The following is a 16181-nucleotide window of genomic DNA, read 5'->3' on the forward strand; positions in this document are numbered from 1 at the left end:
TTACTTGGAGCCGTAATGATAATGATCAAAGGAAATAAGAAGATACTGCATTTAATCAAGAACAGTTCATAATATGCTCATTAACCTAACCTAAAATCATTCATCAGAGAAGGCAATGGCACCCCACTCCAGTACTCTTGCCTGGAAAATCCCATGGACAGAGGAGCCTGGAAGGCTGCAGTCTATGGGGTCGCTAAGAGTCAGACAAGACTGAGCGACTTCACTTTCACTTTTCACGCATTGGAGAAGGAAATGGCAACCCACTCCAGTGTTCTTGCCTGGAGAATCCCAGGGACAAGGGAGCCTGGTAGGCTGCCGTCTATGGGGTCGCACAGAGTCGGACACGACTGAAGCGACTTAGCAGCAGCAGCAGCAGCAAAATCATTCATGGAAATTGCTATTCCTTTTTATTTTTCATTTCAGAAGATGGGCATAAATCAGGGATTCAGCTTTGGAACTGCTAACTTCTGATTTCTGCCTTGAAGACCACATCAGGTATACTGTGATAAAAAGGAGATGAGTGCAAGAGCAGGGATGTGGGAGAAATCTATATCTGACGGGGGAATAGTGATCACCACGTCCTTATTTCACTTCTCACATGATTTGTGCTATATTCGGCATATTTTCAAAAACAAACAAAAAAAACCTTCTATCATCATTAAAGTTATTCTACAATATAGTAATAATGCTATATTAGTTTTTACAACTAAAAATTATAAATTTAGTTTTTATAATTTAAAAACTTCAATGTAGCTTGTGAACTGTTCTTAATAAATAACAGATACTCTGTAGATCTAAAATGTGGAAGTCTATCATTACAGTCTGCTGTTTGTACCACAAAGAAACAGATGATCCAACCTAGCACTGTGTGTTCCACCCAAAATAGAGTCGCCAACCAGGTGACCAAACATGGTCTCCATACAGGTACTGTCTGCCTCACGTTGTACTAAAGTTTCTTAATATTTCTTTGCAATTTTTAAAATTAGGATTTAATGTAAAGTAATTAGCCTCCAATTAAAATAAATAAAAAAGAAAAAAATTAGGATTTAAAACTTGTAAATTCCTTTTTTTCTTGAAAAACATTAGGTGATTTGGCAACATTATGCCTGAATGCTGAGGCTGAGTAGCCTTGTCTCCAGCCAGGTCAAAAGCCCTCTAATTCACCACAGTCACCACAATCTCATTTTTGTTACCTGCCTGACATTGGTAGGCATCTGAATTGATGACACCAAAGTATAGAATAGCCCATGAAGTTTTGTAATTCATGGCAAGATACTTCTAGCCAGGTATTATATGAACACAAACTATACAACAGAAATCATTTCAGATGACTTTCTCAAACAGAAGACATTACAACTGTATCTTCAGAAAGATACTTACTGAACGACAGCTTGACCCCTAGTCAGACCTTTGATTTTCAAGTAATGTTCAATTACTCTGTCCTCACTGTAAAACAAGGAAATGAAAAGTAGAGCAATATACGACTGTATGAAGTACAGATTCCATTTCAAGATTTTCAGGTAGCCACTGAAAATACTTGAGAAAGAAGGCCTAGACCAGCTTGTTCAGGAGATAGAAGCTGGTTGACTTTTGTTTTTGTAGGACATAGACTCTTGGACCTCAGACATTTGACTACCTTGTCTTGACTGTTTACAATTTTATATAACTTACCTATGTGCAAACTTTTAAAACCTTAAGTTATTAGAAAAGGAAAATAACATCAATTCATCAAATTAAAAACTAATATTTTCTCCCATAACTGATGGAATATAATAAATACAAAATAATGTTATTAAATGCTAGAGATTCTTGCTGGGGAAACTAAAAGTTTTTAAAGAGATCAGCTGGTGTAAGGTATTATAGACATTTTCCTTAAACTGCTAAGATTTAGAAAGAATTAAAAATGCTTCTAAGTGAGTGTTCAATCTAAAATACTCTATTGTCATGACTTGTGCACATAATACCCTACGAGAAGGTAATAATACCTTCATTATTGTCTTAGGATAAAACTTTTTGACTAGAAAGGGGAAAAACGGGTGAACTCTAATCACTTTTGACACCATTCAGTTATTTACCCTCCTTTCAGACTGGTAGCTTGTTAGTCACATCTCAAGTATAACTGAGAAGAATAAACGTTTTTATCTCTATATGCCCAATAATCAACAGTAATCAGTCTTTGCTTTTTACTGTTAAGAAACTATCACTTAACAATGATTCATTTAAAAGGTTCCAGATTCAGGATGCAATGTAGCCTCAGCACTCACTCTCACTATTGACTTGGGAAATATTCCAACTTTCATATTATAGCTCATTCATGGTGAATATTTATTTTGTAACCAGTTTTCTAGTGGAAAGGAAAACCATCTTCAGGATTCACAGCCTTAAACTGAAGAAAATATATTTAAAGGGAATGTAAGTAGTTTAAGGGGAGAAAACACACTTCTCTAGGAAAAATGCTGCATGGGAGATGGGTACTATGGGTTCATTAAAACACAGACAAAGAAAACAACTCAAAATAGACAATGACTCCTGGCTGTAGATGAAACCTTTGATCATTCAGGTTGTTTCTGTTCATTACGAACACCTCTGTTCAAGGAACTCTGTCTTTTATACCACTTGCATTGTACTCCTCCAGATGAGGGCTGTGTTACACAGTGACTACACATATGCTAAGCATGATTCACTTAACAGCACTCTACAGATCTTTTATGCATTTGAAGGGAAAGGCAAATGGCTACTCTCCATATATGACTACAAGTCTTGGGATGACAGTCTCCAGAGAGCTTTAACAAGACCTTGTCACTAGAAGGATCAAGGTCTACTTCTTATTAGTCTGACACATATTACAGGCAATTTGAGATTTCCCTCACTTATATTTCTTCAGTCTCCTGAGGAGCACGTAGTTCTCAATGGAGGCTATGGCAATGGGTTCATGGGCCATCTTGGCTCAGCTTACCAGTAAGCAAGGGAGGGATGTTCCTGCAGAGTTTTGGTTGGAAAAGCTGGAAGTGTCTTTAAATCTTTCCTGGCATTTTCATCACTAAAAAGAAAAGTAATACAGTATGTCAACTGCTGTCACCTAAATGATTATCCAAGCTGGTCATCAGGTGAAATCTGAAAAGTAACAATTATAGCACATTTGTTGTTGTCTAGGAGCTCAGTTGTGTACGACTCTTTTGTGACATGTGACCCTATAGACTGTAACCCATCAGGCTCCTCTGTCCATGGATTTCCCAGGCAAGAATATTGGAATGGAATGCCATTTCCTCCTCTAGGGGATCTTCCTGACCCAGGGACTGAACCAGTGTCTCCTGCGTTGGTAGGCAGGTTCTTTACCACTCAGCCACCTGGGAAGCCCAATGATAGTACACTGGGCTGTGTCAAATGTTATTGGGAGCAGACATAAGGCAATAGACTTTAACTAAAGACAGTGCCCAAATGGAGAACCAAGTCATCTGATGAGATTTTTGAGGCTTTTACAAATACCAAAAAACATTAAAATAAAGTTAAATTGCCATAATCTCATTTTCCTTACAAACTCACAGCTGTTTTCATTGTATATTCCCTATATATATCTATTTTATTACAAAAGTATTACTATAATTGTGCATATTTCATATTCTATTTTTATATAGCATGTTTCAAATGTCATTATATACTTTCTTCATGTTCCTATAGCACCCTCATAATTATCTTTAGTGTCTACATAATATTCACTATGTAGGGACATAAGTTATCCTAAAAGCATTCACACAGTATTACCACTTTTTCATAATAGATATTATTGCAATAAAAAGATGTGTGTAGACCTTTCTATTACTTCCCTACTGCTTTCTGGAATAAAATGAAGAAAGTTGGCCATCTGTGGAAATCACAGAAGATGACTTGAAAAATGTGCTTCTAATGAAACCTAAGTGAAAGTCACGCAGTTGTGTCTGACTCTTTGTGACTGTGTAGTCCATGGAATTCTCCAGGTCAGAATACTAGAGTGGGTAGCCTTTCCCTTCTCCAGGGGATCTTCCCAACCCAGGGATCAAACCCAAGTCTCTCGTATTGCAGGCAGATTTTTCACCAGCTGAGCCACAAGGGAAACCCAATGAAACCCAAGATGTCCCTCAAATTGTATCAAGTGAACTAAAATGTACCTTGTGAAACATCAGCTCATTTTAAAATGGCAAAATTTGGGGCACATAGGCAATATTTTATAATAACCATCAATGGAATATAATCTTTAAAAACTGTGAATCATGTTATACACATGAAATGTATAATATTTCAAATCAACAATATCTTGATCAAAAACAATGACTTTTGAGAACAAAACTAAAAAAAAGAAAAAGGCAAAATTGTGGCTGTCCAAAGAGAAGGGTGTGGCCTTTAAGGAACTTAACACAAGGGAGAACAGGGAGCATGATTCAGTCATAGTTGGTCCTGTGCTGTATGATAGAAAACACTCTTAAATTGCTAAAGGTATTTAAGAAAGCAGTTTCTGCTGAAACAGACATGACTCTCAAAAGAATCCACTGGAGCTTAGGATAAGTGCATTAAAGAGCAAAATCCTGACCACCCTGGCATTTCTCAAACACAATACTGGTAACTCTTCCTCTTATTTTCCACTTCTTCATACCTTTGCCACTAGCTACAGCTTCCTGAAAGTTTTTAAGAAAGTGAAGTCACTCAGTCGTGTCCGACTCAGGCTCTTCCGTCCATGGGATTCTCCAGGCAAGAATACTGGAGTGGGTTGCCATTTCCTTCTCCAGGGGATCTTCCTGACCCAGGGATTGAACCCAGGTCTCCCACATTGCAGGCAGATGCTTTAACCTCTGAGCCACCAGGGAAGCTTCCTAGGTGGTGCTAATGGTAAAGAACCTACCTGTCAATGCAGAAGATATAAGAGACAAGGATTCGATCCCTGGGTTGGGAAGGTCCCCTGGAGAAGGGCATGGCAACCCACTCCAGTATTCATAGGGTCACAAAGAGTTGGACACGACTGAAGTGACTTAGCACACACACACCCTTTGTTGAGATTATCAAGAGCTAGGCACCATGGAAAGCACTTGGAGGACACTGTTCACCTCATGAAAATCCCATCACAACTCTTCCCATGTGGCAGGTACTATTATTTACCCAGACTACTTTATGGGGGCTGGGGGGTGGGGGTGGGAAGAGGGCCTCCCAGGTGGCTCAGTGGTAAAGAATCTGCCTGACAATGCAGGAGACATGGGTTTGATCCCTGGATCGGGAAGATTCCCTGAAGAAGGAAATGGCAACCCACTCCAGTATTCTTGCCTGGGAAATCTCATGGACAGAGGTGCCTGGTGGGCTACAGTCCACAGGGGTGGAAAAAGGGTCATACACAACTTAGTGACTAAACAACAACTTCACAGGTAAGAGTGTGAGGTTCAGCGAGGCTAAGCCTCTTGTTCAATGTCTCACAGCTATTAGGTGGAGGAGCCAGAAAGCTTCAAAGGCCAAGACCCACCAATAGAATAATTACAGTATTCTATCACCTGATTCCCTGACAGATTCCCAGAGTAGTATCCTAGAAAGCCCACATAATACTCTCATCTCTGGCAAGGCAGAGCTCCCCCTTTGCCCTCACTCCTACTTACAAATGAAACCTCTGAACCAATTAGTTTCAAAAGCCATCACTCAAGCATTTTTACATTTGTTTCCCTCTGGCTTGCCCCAGTGTGAATTGTGATGTTGGAAGAGATGAGCTTGCAAGTGGAGGATGAAACATTGAACTCAAGGTCCATCTCCTCCCAAAGCATTCATCCAGTCCTCCTAGATGTAATGGCACAGGTCAAACTGGGGAACCAAGCATGGTGTGCTGACTGGTTTTGTTTGGCCCAGGTTGCACTGTGCCGGATTAGAAACTGCTCTCTCCTGTCACCTGATGAGGTGTGGTGTGAGTGGTTCTCCTTTAGTGTCTACAGAAGGTTCATTTGCTGGTTTTATCAGTTTCTCCACCAGGCCACAGGGCAATCAAGTGAACCCACTGAGCAACCTGTACATAAATTTACCATCTTTCAGTGAGAATAGACAGAGTATCACCTAGCTGGGAGATAGTATGATCTGCACCTATCAATGCTACAAAACCAGGCTTGTGGCCCTCCCTAAAGGTGAAGGATCCGGCTTTACAAATCACTCCAGGAAATGAAAAGTCACTTGGCTCCCGTTCTTACATAAGGATAAATCTCTCCATTCATTTGAAATCTGAGCAGTATGACTTAACCACATTGACAATCTGGGGAAACTGGTTTGGGCTTCCTGAAAACGAAAATATACCACAGTCCAATTTAATCAAAGGAAAGGTCATCTGTCAACTCCCACAATGATATTTATTTTTCTTAATCATTTCTTTTATCCTCTGTCCTTCAAATCCCATTTCCTTTTCAAAGAGGCTGGCTTATGAATTTTTTTGTCAAGGGAAAATACATGTATATGTTCTGAAGTGACAGGCTAAAGATAATACCTTTTGTTATTAATCATCACCACCATCCACATGTGTGTTATCTTCTGGGTTCATGTGAACTGTATGCTGAGTTTCAAGAACTCAACCTTGCATTTACTTATTTCTTTGGATTAGAGTTAATTTTGTGGTTATCAAGACCTCACTAGAGTAGAAGAGAAGCTGCTATTTACCACAAATTCACTCATTCATTTAGCAAATACGTATTATGTGTATACTGCATTTAAAAAAAATTTGTGTGTAATTCTTAAAATTAATTTTTACTAGAGTATAGTTGCTTTAAAATGTTGTTAGTTTCTTGTACGGTAAAGTGGATCAGTCATACATATATATACACACTCTATTTTTATATTTCCTTTCAATTTAGATCACCACAGAATATTGAATAGAATTCCCTGTGCTGTACAGTAGGTTCTCATTAGTCATTTATTTTATACATTGTAGTATATTTATGTCAGTTCCAATCTCCCAATCCATCCCACCCTCCCATCCCCCACCTCGGTAACTAAGTTTATCCTCTATTTCATGATACTGCTCTTAAGTTATGCAAATGTATTCAGCCAAAAGAGAGGAGAAAGGGGTAAGAAATAAGGGGGAAATTCTATCCATCATTCTATTCAAAAGCTCATTGTTGAGAATAAGTGTGAAATGGAAGGTTTGAAGTTGTTTCCCTTTAAGATGATCTTAGTTTCTATGTCCGTAAAGCACCAGCCTCTCAACATATTGAGAATTTTCTAGTATAGTATTTAAGCATTTAATACATGCTCGCTAATCATAAGAAACTTCTGTATTTCTTAAGTGCTTAACTTAAGAAACAGCTATGTGTTTCAAATGGAGAAAAATACTACCTGATGAATTTTGGTCTTCGACAGGTCACCTTCCCAACACATTTTCAAAAGTAATTTTAACTATGCATGATTAGAACCTACCCCAGTTCTAAGATGTGATGTTATATATCTGAAAATGATGACTGAATAAATCAATAAATTACCAAAGGTTAATCATGAGCCCGCATCCTAAATAACAATGAATATTCATTCATTAAGACTTCTTTTGGGTACGAATCAATCACTGAGAAGCGAGGAAAATGAGCATTAATAGGCTTAGGGATCACTTTAAGGAGAGTTTAGATTACTTTAAAAGGAATACACTTGAATAGGTGGAGCACAAAGGATCTAGGGGGCCATGAAACTATTCTGAATAATACTGTAATCATGGATATATGACAAGCATTTGTCAAAAGCTATAGAATCAGTACAACACAGAGAGAATCATAATGTGACTATGAACTTTCAGTTCACTTCAGTTCAGTCGCTCAGTCATGTCTGACTCTGCGACCCCATGGACTGCAGCACTCCAGGCATCCCTGTCCGCCACCAGCTCTCAGAGTTTACTCAAACTCATGTCCATTGACTGGGTGATGCCATCCAACCATCTCATCCTCTGTTGTCCCCTTCTCCTCCTGCCTTCAATCTTTCCCAGCATCAGGGTCTTTTCAAATGAGTCAGTTCTTCACATCAGGTGGCCAAAGATTTGGAGTTTCAACTTCAACATCAGACCTTCCAATGAACACTCGGGACTGATCTTTGGGATAGACTGGCTGGATCTCCTTGCAGTCCAAGGGACTCTCAAGAGTCTTCTCCAACACCACAGTTCAAAAGCATCAATTCTTCGGTGCTCAGCTTTCTTTACAGTCCAACCCTTGCATCCATACATGACCACTGGAAAAACCATAGCCTTGATGAGATGGACCTTTGTTGGCAAAGTAAAGTCTCTGCTTTTTAATATGCTGTCTAGGTTGGTCATAACTTTCCTTCCAAGGAATAAGCATCTTTTAATTTGATGGCTGCAGTCACTATCTGCAGTGATTTTGGAGCCCCCCAAAATAAAGTCTGCCACTGTTTCCACTGTTTCCCCATCTATTTCCCATGAAGTGATGGGACCAGTTGCCATGATCTTAGTTTTCTGAATGAATGTCAAGCTTTCAGCCAACTTTTTCACTCTCCACTTTCACTTTCATCAAGAGGCTCTTTAGTTCTTCTTTGCTTTCTGCCATAAGGGTGATGTCATCTGCATATCTGAGGTTATTGATATTTCTCCCAGCAATATGGATCAATATTGATAATTTGAAACAAATGTACAACACTAATACAAGATGTTACTGATGGGGAAACTGAAGAGAGGGGAAGGGGAGGGGAGAAGAAAAGATATATATATATTTCCCCTCCCCTGGATTTACTATTCAACTCTTGTGTAAACCAAAAACTACTCTTAAAAAATAAAGTCTACTAATTTTTTTAAAAAGATTAAAAAAGAAATCTACTTTCAATTAGTGGTTCTTAACTGGGGCAACTTTGCTCCTCAGGTAATATTGAGCAATGTCTTAAGACATTTAGTCACACCTGGGGAAGACAGTGTTACTGGCAGCCACTGAGCAGACGCCAGGATGCTACTATACAGGCTACAATACACAGGACAGGCTCCAGCAACAAAGAATTATCTTGGCCCAATTGTCAATAGTGTTGAGGTTCAAAAACCCTCACCTGGATTCTTATAAAACTACTGATAATCCAACCCTAAAACTTCTAATTGCATCTTTTAGACTTGAAGAAATGTTCTCTTCTGTCATCCTTAGACTATTAAGATGTTAAAATATGAAAGTATCTCAGGTGCAAGTGTCTGATAGGAGCCATGGGAGAGAGGCACTAGAAATCCATCTGCGTAAGCTAGCTGAGAAGGGCAAGTCAAACTCAGCAGCAGACACAGGGACTATAGGGACTGATGGGGACTGTGAGGAAGAGAACAATGCCTACCTGAAGTATTACTGGGAATATAGATTTGACTGTGTGAGACAGAGATCAACACTTTGGTTAATTTCTCTTGATATAAAAGTCAGAGCTGGAATAACATGAAGTATTCAGGGGCCCAATCCTTTCTCCTGTTGCTTCACCATTCCTGGGGTGCTGCTATCCTTCATGTTATCCAAGACAGCCCATCACCATACCCACATTTTAGCCATCAGGTAGGGGAAAAAGAATAAAGGAGGGCATACCCACTCTGTTACAGGCAGAACCTGAAAGCTGCCCACCTCCCCTAATCCCACTGGCCAGAATAATTGCAAGGCTCTTGCTAACGGCAAGGGACACTGGGATGTGTAAGTCTTTATTTTGGGCAGCCACATGCATTGCTAAAAATTCTACTAATATGGAGAAAAAGGAGACTGGATCCTGAAGAAACAGATACCACTGCTGATGGGGAAACACTGCTCAGATCCAGGTCTTTTGTGTCACATGGGAATACAGATCCTCTACGGCCTAATTAGGATTACACTTGTTTTGAAAAGGGGCAAAATCTCAGATTTTTACCTAGAGCAATTTCAAAATATTGCCTCAATCAGAAAAAAAAAAAGTCAAAATAAAAAAAGTAAAACATTGTGCAGGTCCTATAAAACATATATACCAGCAGACCATGACCATTACTTTGCAATTTCTGATATAAACTATTAGAAGAGCATGTAGAGTTCTCAGTTCAACTTGGTTTCCAGTTTCAGATAATTTATTTACAGTGCAAAGTGTCAGTAGGGCATGAATAAATGAGAAACATAAATAATTTTGACAAATGTGGAATCTGGACCATTCCAAAAGATTACTCTCAGGAAAAAACACAGCCTTATTTCTTTGTGTTTGAGAAGATGCCTATTAATCCTCCAAATCTGTTCCTTTGAGCTATTGCAAAACATCCTTTCTCGTGAATACATAATCACTTTTCTGAAAGAATGTATTTAGTACAGGAAACCTCTAACAAGTCACCACCAACAAGGAAGTGAGGAGCCGGCTGTGACACCAGAGGACCAAGAAGATGCCAAGATGGCTGAGATGGACGGCCCGGCAGTGAAAGGGCTTGTATCTCTCACCAAGCAGTGCGCAAGTAGAAACCCAGATGGCCAACAGGCAGAATCAAGCGTTCACCTTTACAGGAACTCAGGGGAACACACACTAAACCTTTAATGGATTACCACTTTGTACCAGACTGCAGAGGTTACGTCAAGATGTTTGGCAATAGGAACTCCCATCCGCTCACGGTGGAAAACTCTATTGATATGATCATTTTGGAAATCTGCATACCCCATGACCCAGGGGTCTTTTCCTAGGTATATCTCTAGAGAAACTGACACAAAAGAATAAAGTTTATAACAGCATTTTTCACAGTAAGACAAAAGAAAACAACCCAAATATCCCATGACAGTAGAAATGATAAAATTATAGTATTCATAATGGCATGTCATATAGCAAAGAAAATACTGTTTAGCTTCACACAATATGGTGAATCTCACAAATATTAAGCAAAGAATCAAGACTCAAAGTAAGATATACATCACCATCCCCTGTATATATGTTCGAAAGCAAGCAAAATGAATACAGAGGGTCATACACAGGTGACACAACGTAAAGCAGAACAAGAACATAAGTTCCACAGTCAGAGTTCAATCGGGCAGAGAGAGAATGTTTACTGGGAAAGGGGGGGCGCTAGCACACAACGGGCGTGGGGTGGGGTCCTGGCAACATTCCTCACTGGGTGTGGTTATGTGGCTGTGCAACTTCTAATCTGTGTTTTAAACCATTCATCCACGTTTTACCCATACTTCCTGGTGATTATCAGTTCGGTTCAGTCGCTCAGACGTGTCCTACTCTTCGCGACACCATGGACTGCAGCACGCCAGGCCTTCCTGTCCACCATGAACCCCCAGAGCCTACTCAAACTCATGTCCATCGAGTCCGTGATGCCATTCAACCATCTCATCCTCTGTCATCCCCTTCTCCTCCAGCCTTCAATCTTTCCGAGCATCAGGGTTTTGCAATGAGTCAGTTCTTCACATCAGGTGGCCAAAGTACTGGAGTTACAGCTTCAGCATCAGACCTTCCAATGACTATTCAGGACTGATTTCCTTTAGGATGGACTGGTTGCATCTCCTTGCAGTCCACGGGACTCTCAAGAGTCTTCTCCAATACCACAGTTCAAAAGCATTAATTCTTTGGTGCTGAGCTTTCTTTATAGTTCAACTCACATCCATACATGACTACTGGAAAACCATAGCTTTGACTAGACAGACTTTTGTTGGCAAAGTAATATCTCTGCTTTTTAACATGCCGTCTAGGTTGCTCATAGCTTTTCTTCCAAGGAGCAAGCGTCTTTTAACTGTCACCATCTGCAGTGATTTTGAAGCCCCCAAGAATAAAGTCTGTCACTGTTTCCATTGTTTTCCCATCTATTTGCCATGAAGTGATGGGACCAGATGCCATGATCTTAGTTTTCTGAATGTTGAGTTTTACGCCAACTTTTTCACTCTCCTCTTTCAACTTCATCAAGAGACTCTATAGTTTTTCTTCACTTTCTGCCATAAGGGTGGTGCCATCCGGTGACATAATTCACATCTAGTGATCCGGGTGATATAATTCACATCAAAAAACTAAGTTTAATATGACTAGCGGGTGAAAGGTAGGGTGCTGGTGAGCAAGTCCAGTGCCAGTTAGAAGGCAAGTGTTAGAAACACCAGGGGATTACTTTCAAGTTCATCCTGATCATTTTCAGAGGTTAGAACCAGGCAGGATTTCAAGTATGAGTAGACTGACAGTAGCAGAATGCTTATTTGTTCACCCTCCAAAGTACCCCAGCTGGGGAATTTGCCTGGGGGCTGGGACCACGTGGATCCTGCGAGTGGGTGGGGGAAAAGTGAGGAGGCCCAGGTCTGGCTAGAACACAGAAGGCCCCTCCCCTCCCGGGGCTGACAGACAGGCAGGCAGGCAGGCAGGGCGGGAGGCTGGGTTTGTATGAATGAGGAGCGACCTCAGAATCCCCAGGGAGGGCCTCTAACCAGCTGGATGTAAGCAAGCCTGGACGGAGATGTCTCTGCCTCTCCCCAGAAGTAAACACACTTACTCTGTGTGGACGTTCTTGAGCCTCATGCAGTGGAAGTGTTATTGTAAAGACTCAGTTGACTAGAACTGCCAAGAGGGACTGCTTTTTCCAAGTCTTAGCCAGAGACAATGCCCATAAATCTACAGGACTTTCTACTTGTCAGTAACAAACCAGAAACTGCTATTCTTCATCCTTTCAATAGGAATTCAGATGCTACAATGAAGATACAATGCATTTTATCTGATGACTTAAGCTAAACCCCCATCCCTTAGGCTAAACCCACCCCCACCGCCACCTCACCCCGCCACCCCCCCCACCCCGCCCTGTCATCAGGTATTCCAGGTTCGTATGCTGACAGCTTTCTAGAAGGAAGCAGCCCAGGACCCGCCTTTACCGTTTAGCCACCAGTGGCTCCTTTTGCCTCGATGATTGTTTTTGGCATTCCCAAGAATCCCCTTTCACGGGCTTTTGTTTTTCTTTGCTGATCTCACAAGCCCTGGAGGAATGTGCCAACCTCACCCCTTTCTGAGACAGCCACGTGGCTGGCAAAACTGAGGCCATCCTTTGTGTGCGCTGGAGCAGTTGTGTGGAAACAGCCACCCCCAGCAGATGTGTGCACCTGTTTGTGCCTAGTTGGGGACTTGCCCACAGTTATAATCAGCCACCTGCCATGCCGAGGCTGGAGGGCAAGGGAGTTCAGGCAATTAGCAAACAGTGGTTGCTGGCCGTTTTGGAGCAAACCAATCACTGAATGAGATCCCCTGAAGATGGTAACTGTCAGTGTTTGGTGTGGGAGCATCCCTAGGTTTATAGAACAGTTAAAAAAAAAAAAGGCCAAGCCTCAAACTTTCCTTTTCTTTTTGATGCTAAAGCTCTTCCTTATCTGAAAAGTAAAATGACCCATGGAAATGAGTGTCAAATGTCACCAAGGCAAAAATTAAGCTCTTTAGGAAGTAACCTGGGACTGGAGTCGTCTTCTCACACACACATAAGCATAACTCAAAATCCATGTTTCATTAAATGTATGTTGTTGTTTAGTCTCTCAGTCATGTCCGACTCTTTGTGACCCCATGGACTATAGCCCATCAGGCTCCTCTGTCCATGGACTTCTCCAGGCAAGAATACTGCAGTGGGTTGCCAATCCCTTCTCCAGGGGATCCTCCCAACCCAGGGATTAAACCCAAGTCTCCTGCATTGCAAGCAGATTCTTTACCACTGAACCACCAGGGAAGTCCCATTAAACGCATATGCAAATATAAAAAAGCTATAGTTAATGCCTGTTGAACACTCAAGATAAAGTCTACCAGATAGCCTAGGGGCCTCCGAGAATCCAAGCGAGTTGTCACAGCTGGGACCTTGATTTAATACTGTGCTCTGTGCAAGCTAAAGCTTTACTGTCATTAGGAACTGGTGTAAATTAGAAACGTTTGCCAGTCTTCTGGAATTGCCTTCGCAGAGGCTGGTGATAAGCCACTTCCTTATCTATGCTTGTTGGAAAGCTGACGTGTGGCTATCAAAGTTTTGCTCTAAACTGAAGGAACGGGCCATGGCAATGATTACAACAGCCAGAAAAAGTGTATTTAATGTTTGTTAAATGGTGTAACAGGTGTCAGTGCAACTACTAAAGCATTCCGGGTGGACCTGGTCTTTAAGGATGTGTGTATGTCTGCTCAGGCATGTCAGACTTTTTGTGATTCATGGACTGTAGCCCACCAGGCTCCTCTGTCCATGGAGTTTTCCAGGCAATATTGGAGTGGTGTTATTTCCTCCTCCAGGGGATCTTCCAGACCCACGGATCGAACCTGCATCCCCTGCCTTGGCAGGCGGATTCTTTACCACTAGTGCCACCTGGGAAGGCCTGACAGCTTGCTTAACCATGGTATTATTAGAAGGATCTTGGATACAGAACATAAGCACTAATTTCCTCAACTATGGTATCAGTGTTGGTCAACACTTTGGTGGTTAGCAGTTTAAGATATGTTATCAGTTTACTCAGAGCATTTTTTCACTGGCCAGACAGCCTTCACATCACCCTTTTTTAATTAAAAAAAAAAAAAAAATCATGTTTCTTTCAGTTATTTGGGAACTTGGCCTTCAATGATGAATCCAGTTCATTACCTTCTTGACTGTATAACTAGGGAATTCTAACAGAAAATTTCTCTCTACTAATTCCCAGGTAAAGGTATATTAAAGGTTGTTGAGCATGAGAAAACACAGTAGTTCTTATAACCCCCTGGCCAGCAGCATCAGCACTATCTGAGGATGTGTTAGAAATGCAAATTCTGGGGCCCCACTCCAGACCTACAGAACCAGAAGGGCTGAAGGTGGGACCCAGCAATCTGTTTTATAAATGACTTGAGAACCACAGGAACAGAATAACAGAATGAACACCTAATATGAACACAGGGAGGTTTTCAAGAAAGAGATAAAATCTACAGTTTAAAACAGGAAAGAAGGTCAAAGAGGCTGAGGAAGCCCAGTAGGCTAGTTTCAGGAGACCCTTCTGAGGCCCTTGTGGTTTACTCAGTCGTGTCCGAGTCTCTGAGACTCCATGGACTGTAGCCCACCAGGCCCCTCTGTCCATGGGATTTTCCAGGCAAGAATACTGGAATGGGTTGTCATTTCCTCTTCCAGGGGATCTTCCTGACCCAGGGATGGAGCCTGCATCTCCTGCATTGCCAGGCGGATTCTTTACCACTGAGCCACCTGGGAAGCCCCTTCCAAAGATGACCCAGCAGTTATACAGACAGAGTAAGTACCTCCATTCAGTCCCTAAAAAGAAATGCTCACACTCACTGAACATTATTAGGCTCCAGAGACTGGGCTAAAACCTTTCTACAGGTTCTGCTATTATCACCAGCATCCCTGTTACATAGATGTGAAAACTGAGATTTAAAAGAGATTTCATTTGAACTCAGCAAGACAGAAACTGATATGATTCCAGGCCTACACTTGGACAACTCTGCCTAACTTCTCTAGTTTCAAAATGAAGGGACAGAAAACAAGGAAGGAGAGCAAAGGAGAAAAGAGAAGGCTTTTGCCAGCTTAACTTGAGGTTTTGGGATTTGTAATTATAGTGGCCACTCATTGATTTTACTAAACTTAGTTTCTAGGGTAAAGATAGGTTGCTTTTTTAAAACTAGATCATCTGATTGTAGATGGTATGGGACAGGGAGGCCTGGTGTGCTTCAGCCCATGGATTGCAAAGGGTCAGACAAGACTTGATGACTGAACAACATAGTCTGGTTTAGTAAAAAACTGGATTAAACCACAAAAATCTGATTATAGATAACCAGACTGAATATGCGTTATCACTCAGTGTTTCTTAAATCAAACCAACTATTGTCTGTAGCTGTCCTCTAATAGCAAAGATTCCAAACTTAGTTAAAAAAAAAAAAAAAATTTTTAAGAGCTACAAAGTCAGACTCCAGTCATTTTTAGCAGAATTTTAGGGCACGCAAGCCCACCTGAGAAGCCCAACATCCAACAAAGTTTCCTTAAACCACACAAGGTGTTCCTAATGGCCTGATTTTTATTTTTTAAGCTTTATTGAGTTTGACACTTTTTTTTTTCCAGCTGTGCTACCCAGCAAGTGAGATCTTAGCTCCCTGACCAGGGATCAAACCTGCACCCTCTGCAGTGGACTCAGGTTACCTCAATCACTGGACTGCTAGGGAAGTCCCTGATGCCCCATTTGTAATCCTAGCTAAAAAGTTCATAGTAAAATCTCAACCCTTGACGAGTTCTCTCTGTTACAGGATAGAGGGCTTGGGAGCAGCTGGAGAAAGAG

General features: G+C 41.2%; 1 protein-coding gene across 2 annotated transcripts in view; it reads right to left on the minus strand.

Moving 5' to 3' along the window:
• Positions 1-16181, minus strand: part of FRMD4B (FERM domain containing 4B) — a 203592-nt gene that overhangs the window by 52576 nt on the left and 134835 nt on the right. For both annotated transcript variants that reach the window (XM_040247230.1, XM_040247232.1), the window contains exons 8-9: positions 2957-3040; positions 1381-1446 (exon numbers count right to left, since the gene is read on the minus strand). In XM_040247230.1, coding sequence (XP_040103164.1) covers positions 1381-1446; positions 2957-3040 — 150 coding nt within the window. The remainder of the gene's footprint in view (positions 1-1380; positions 1447-2956; positions 3041-16181) is intronic.

The sequence above is a fragment of the Oryx dammah genome, unplaced genomic scaffold (genome assembly GCF_014754425.2).
Source record: "Oryx dammah isolate SB20612 unplaced genomic scaffold, SCBI_Odam_1.1 HiC_scaffold_9, whole genome shotgun sequence".
NCBI lineage: Eukaryota > Metazoa > Chordata > Mammalia > Artiodactyla > Bovidae > Oryx > Oryx dammah.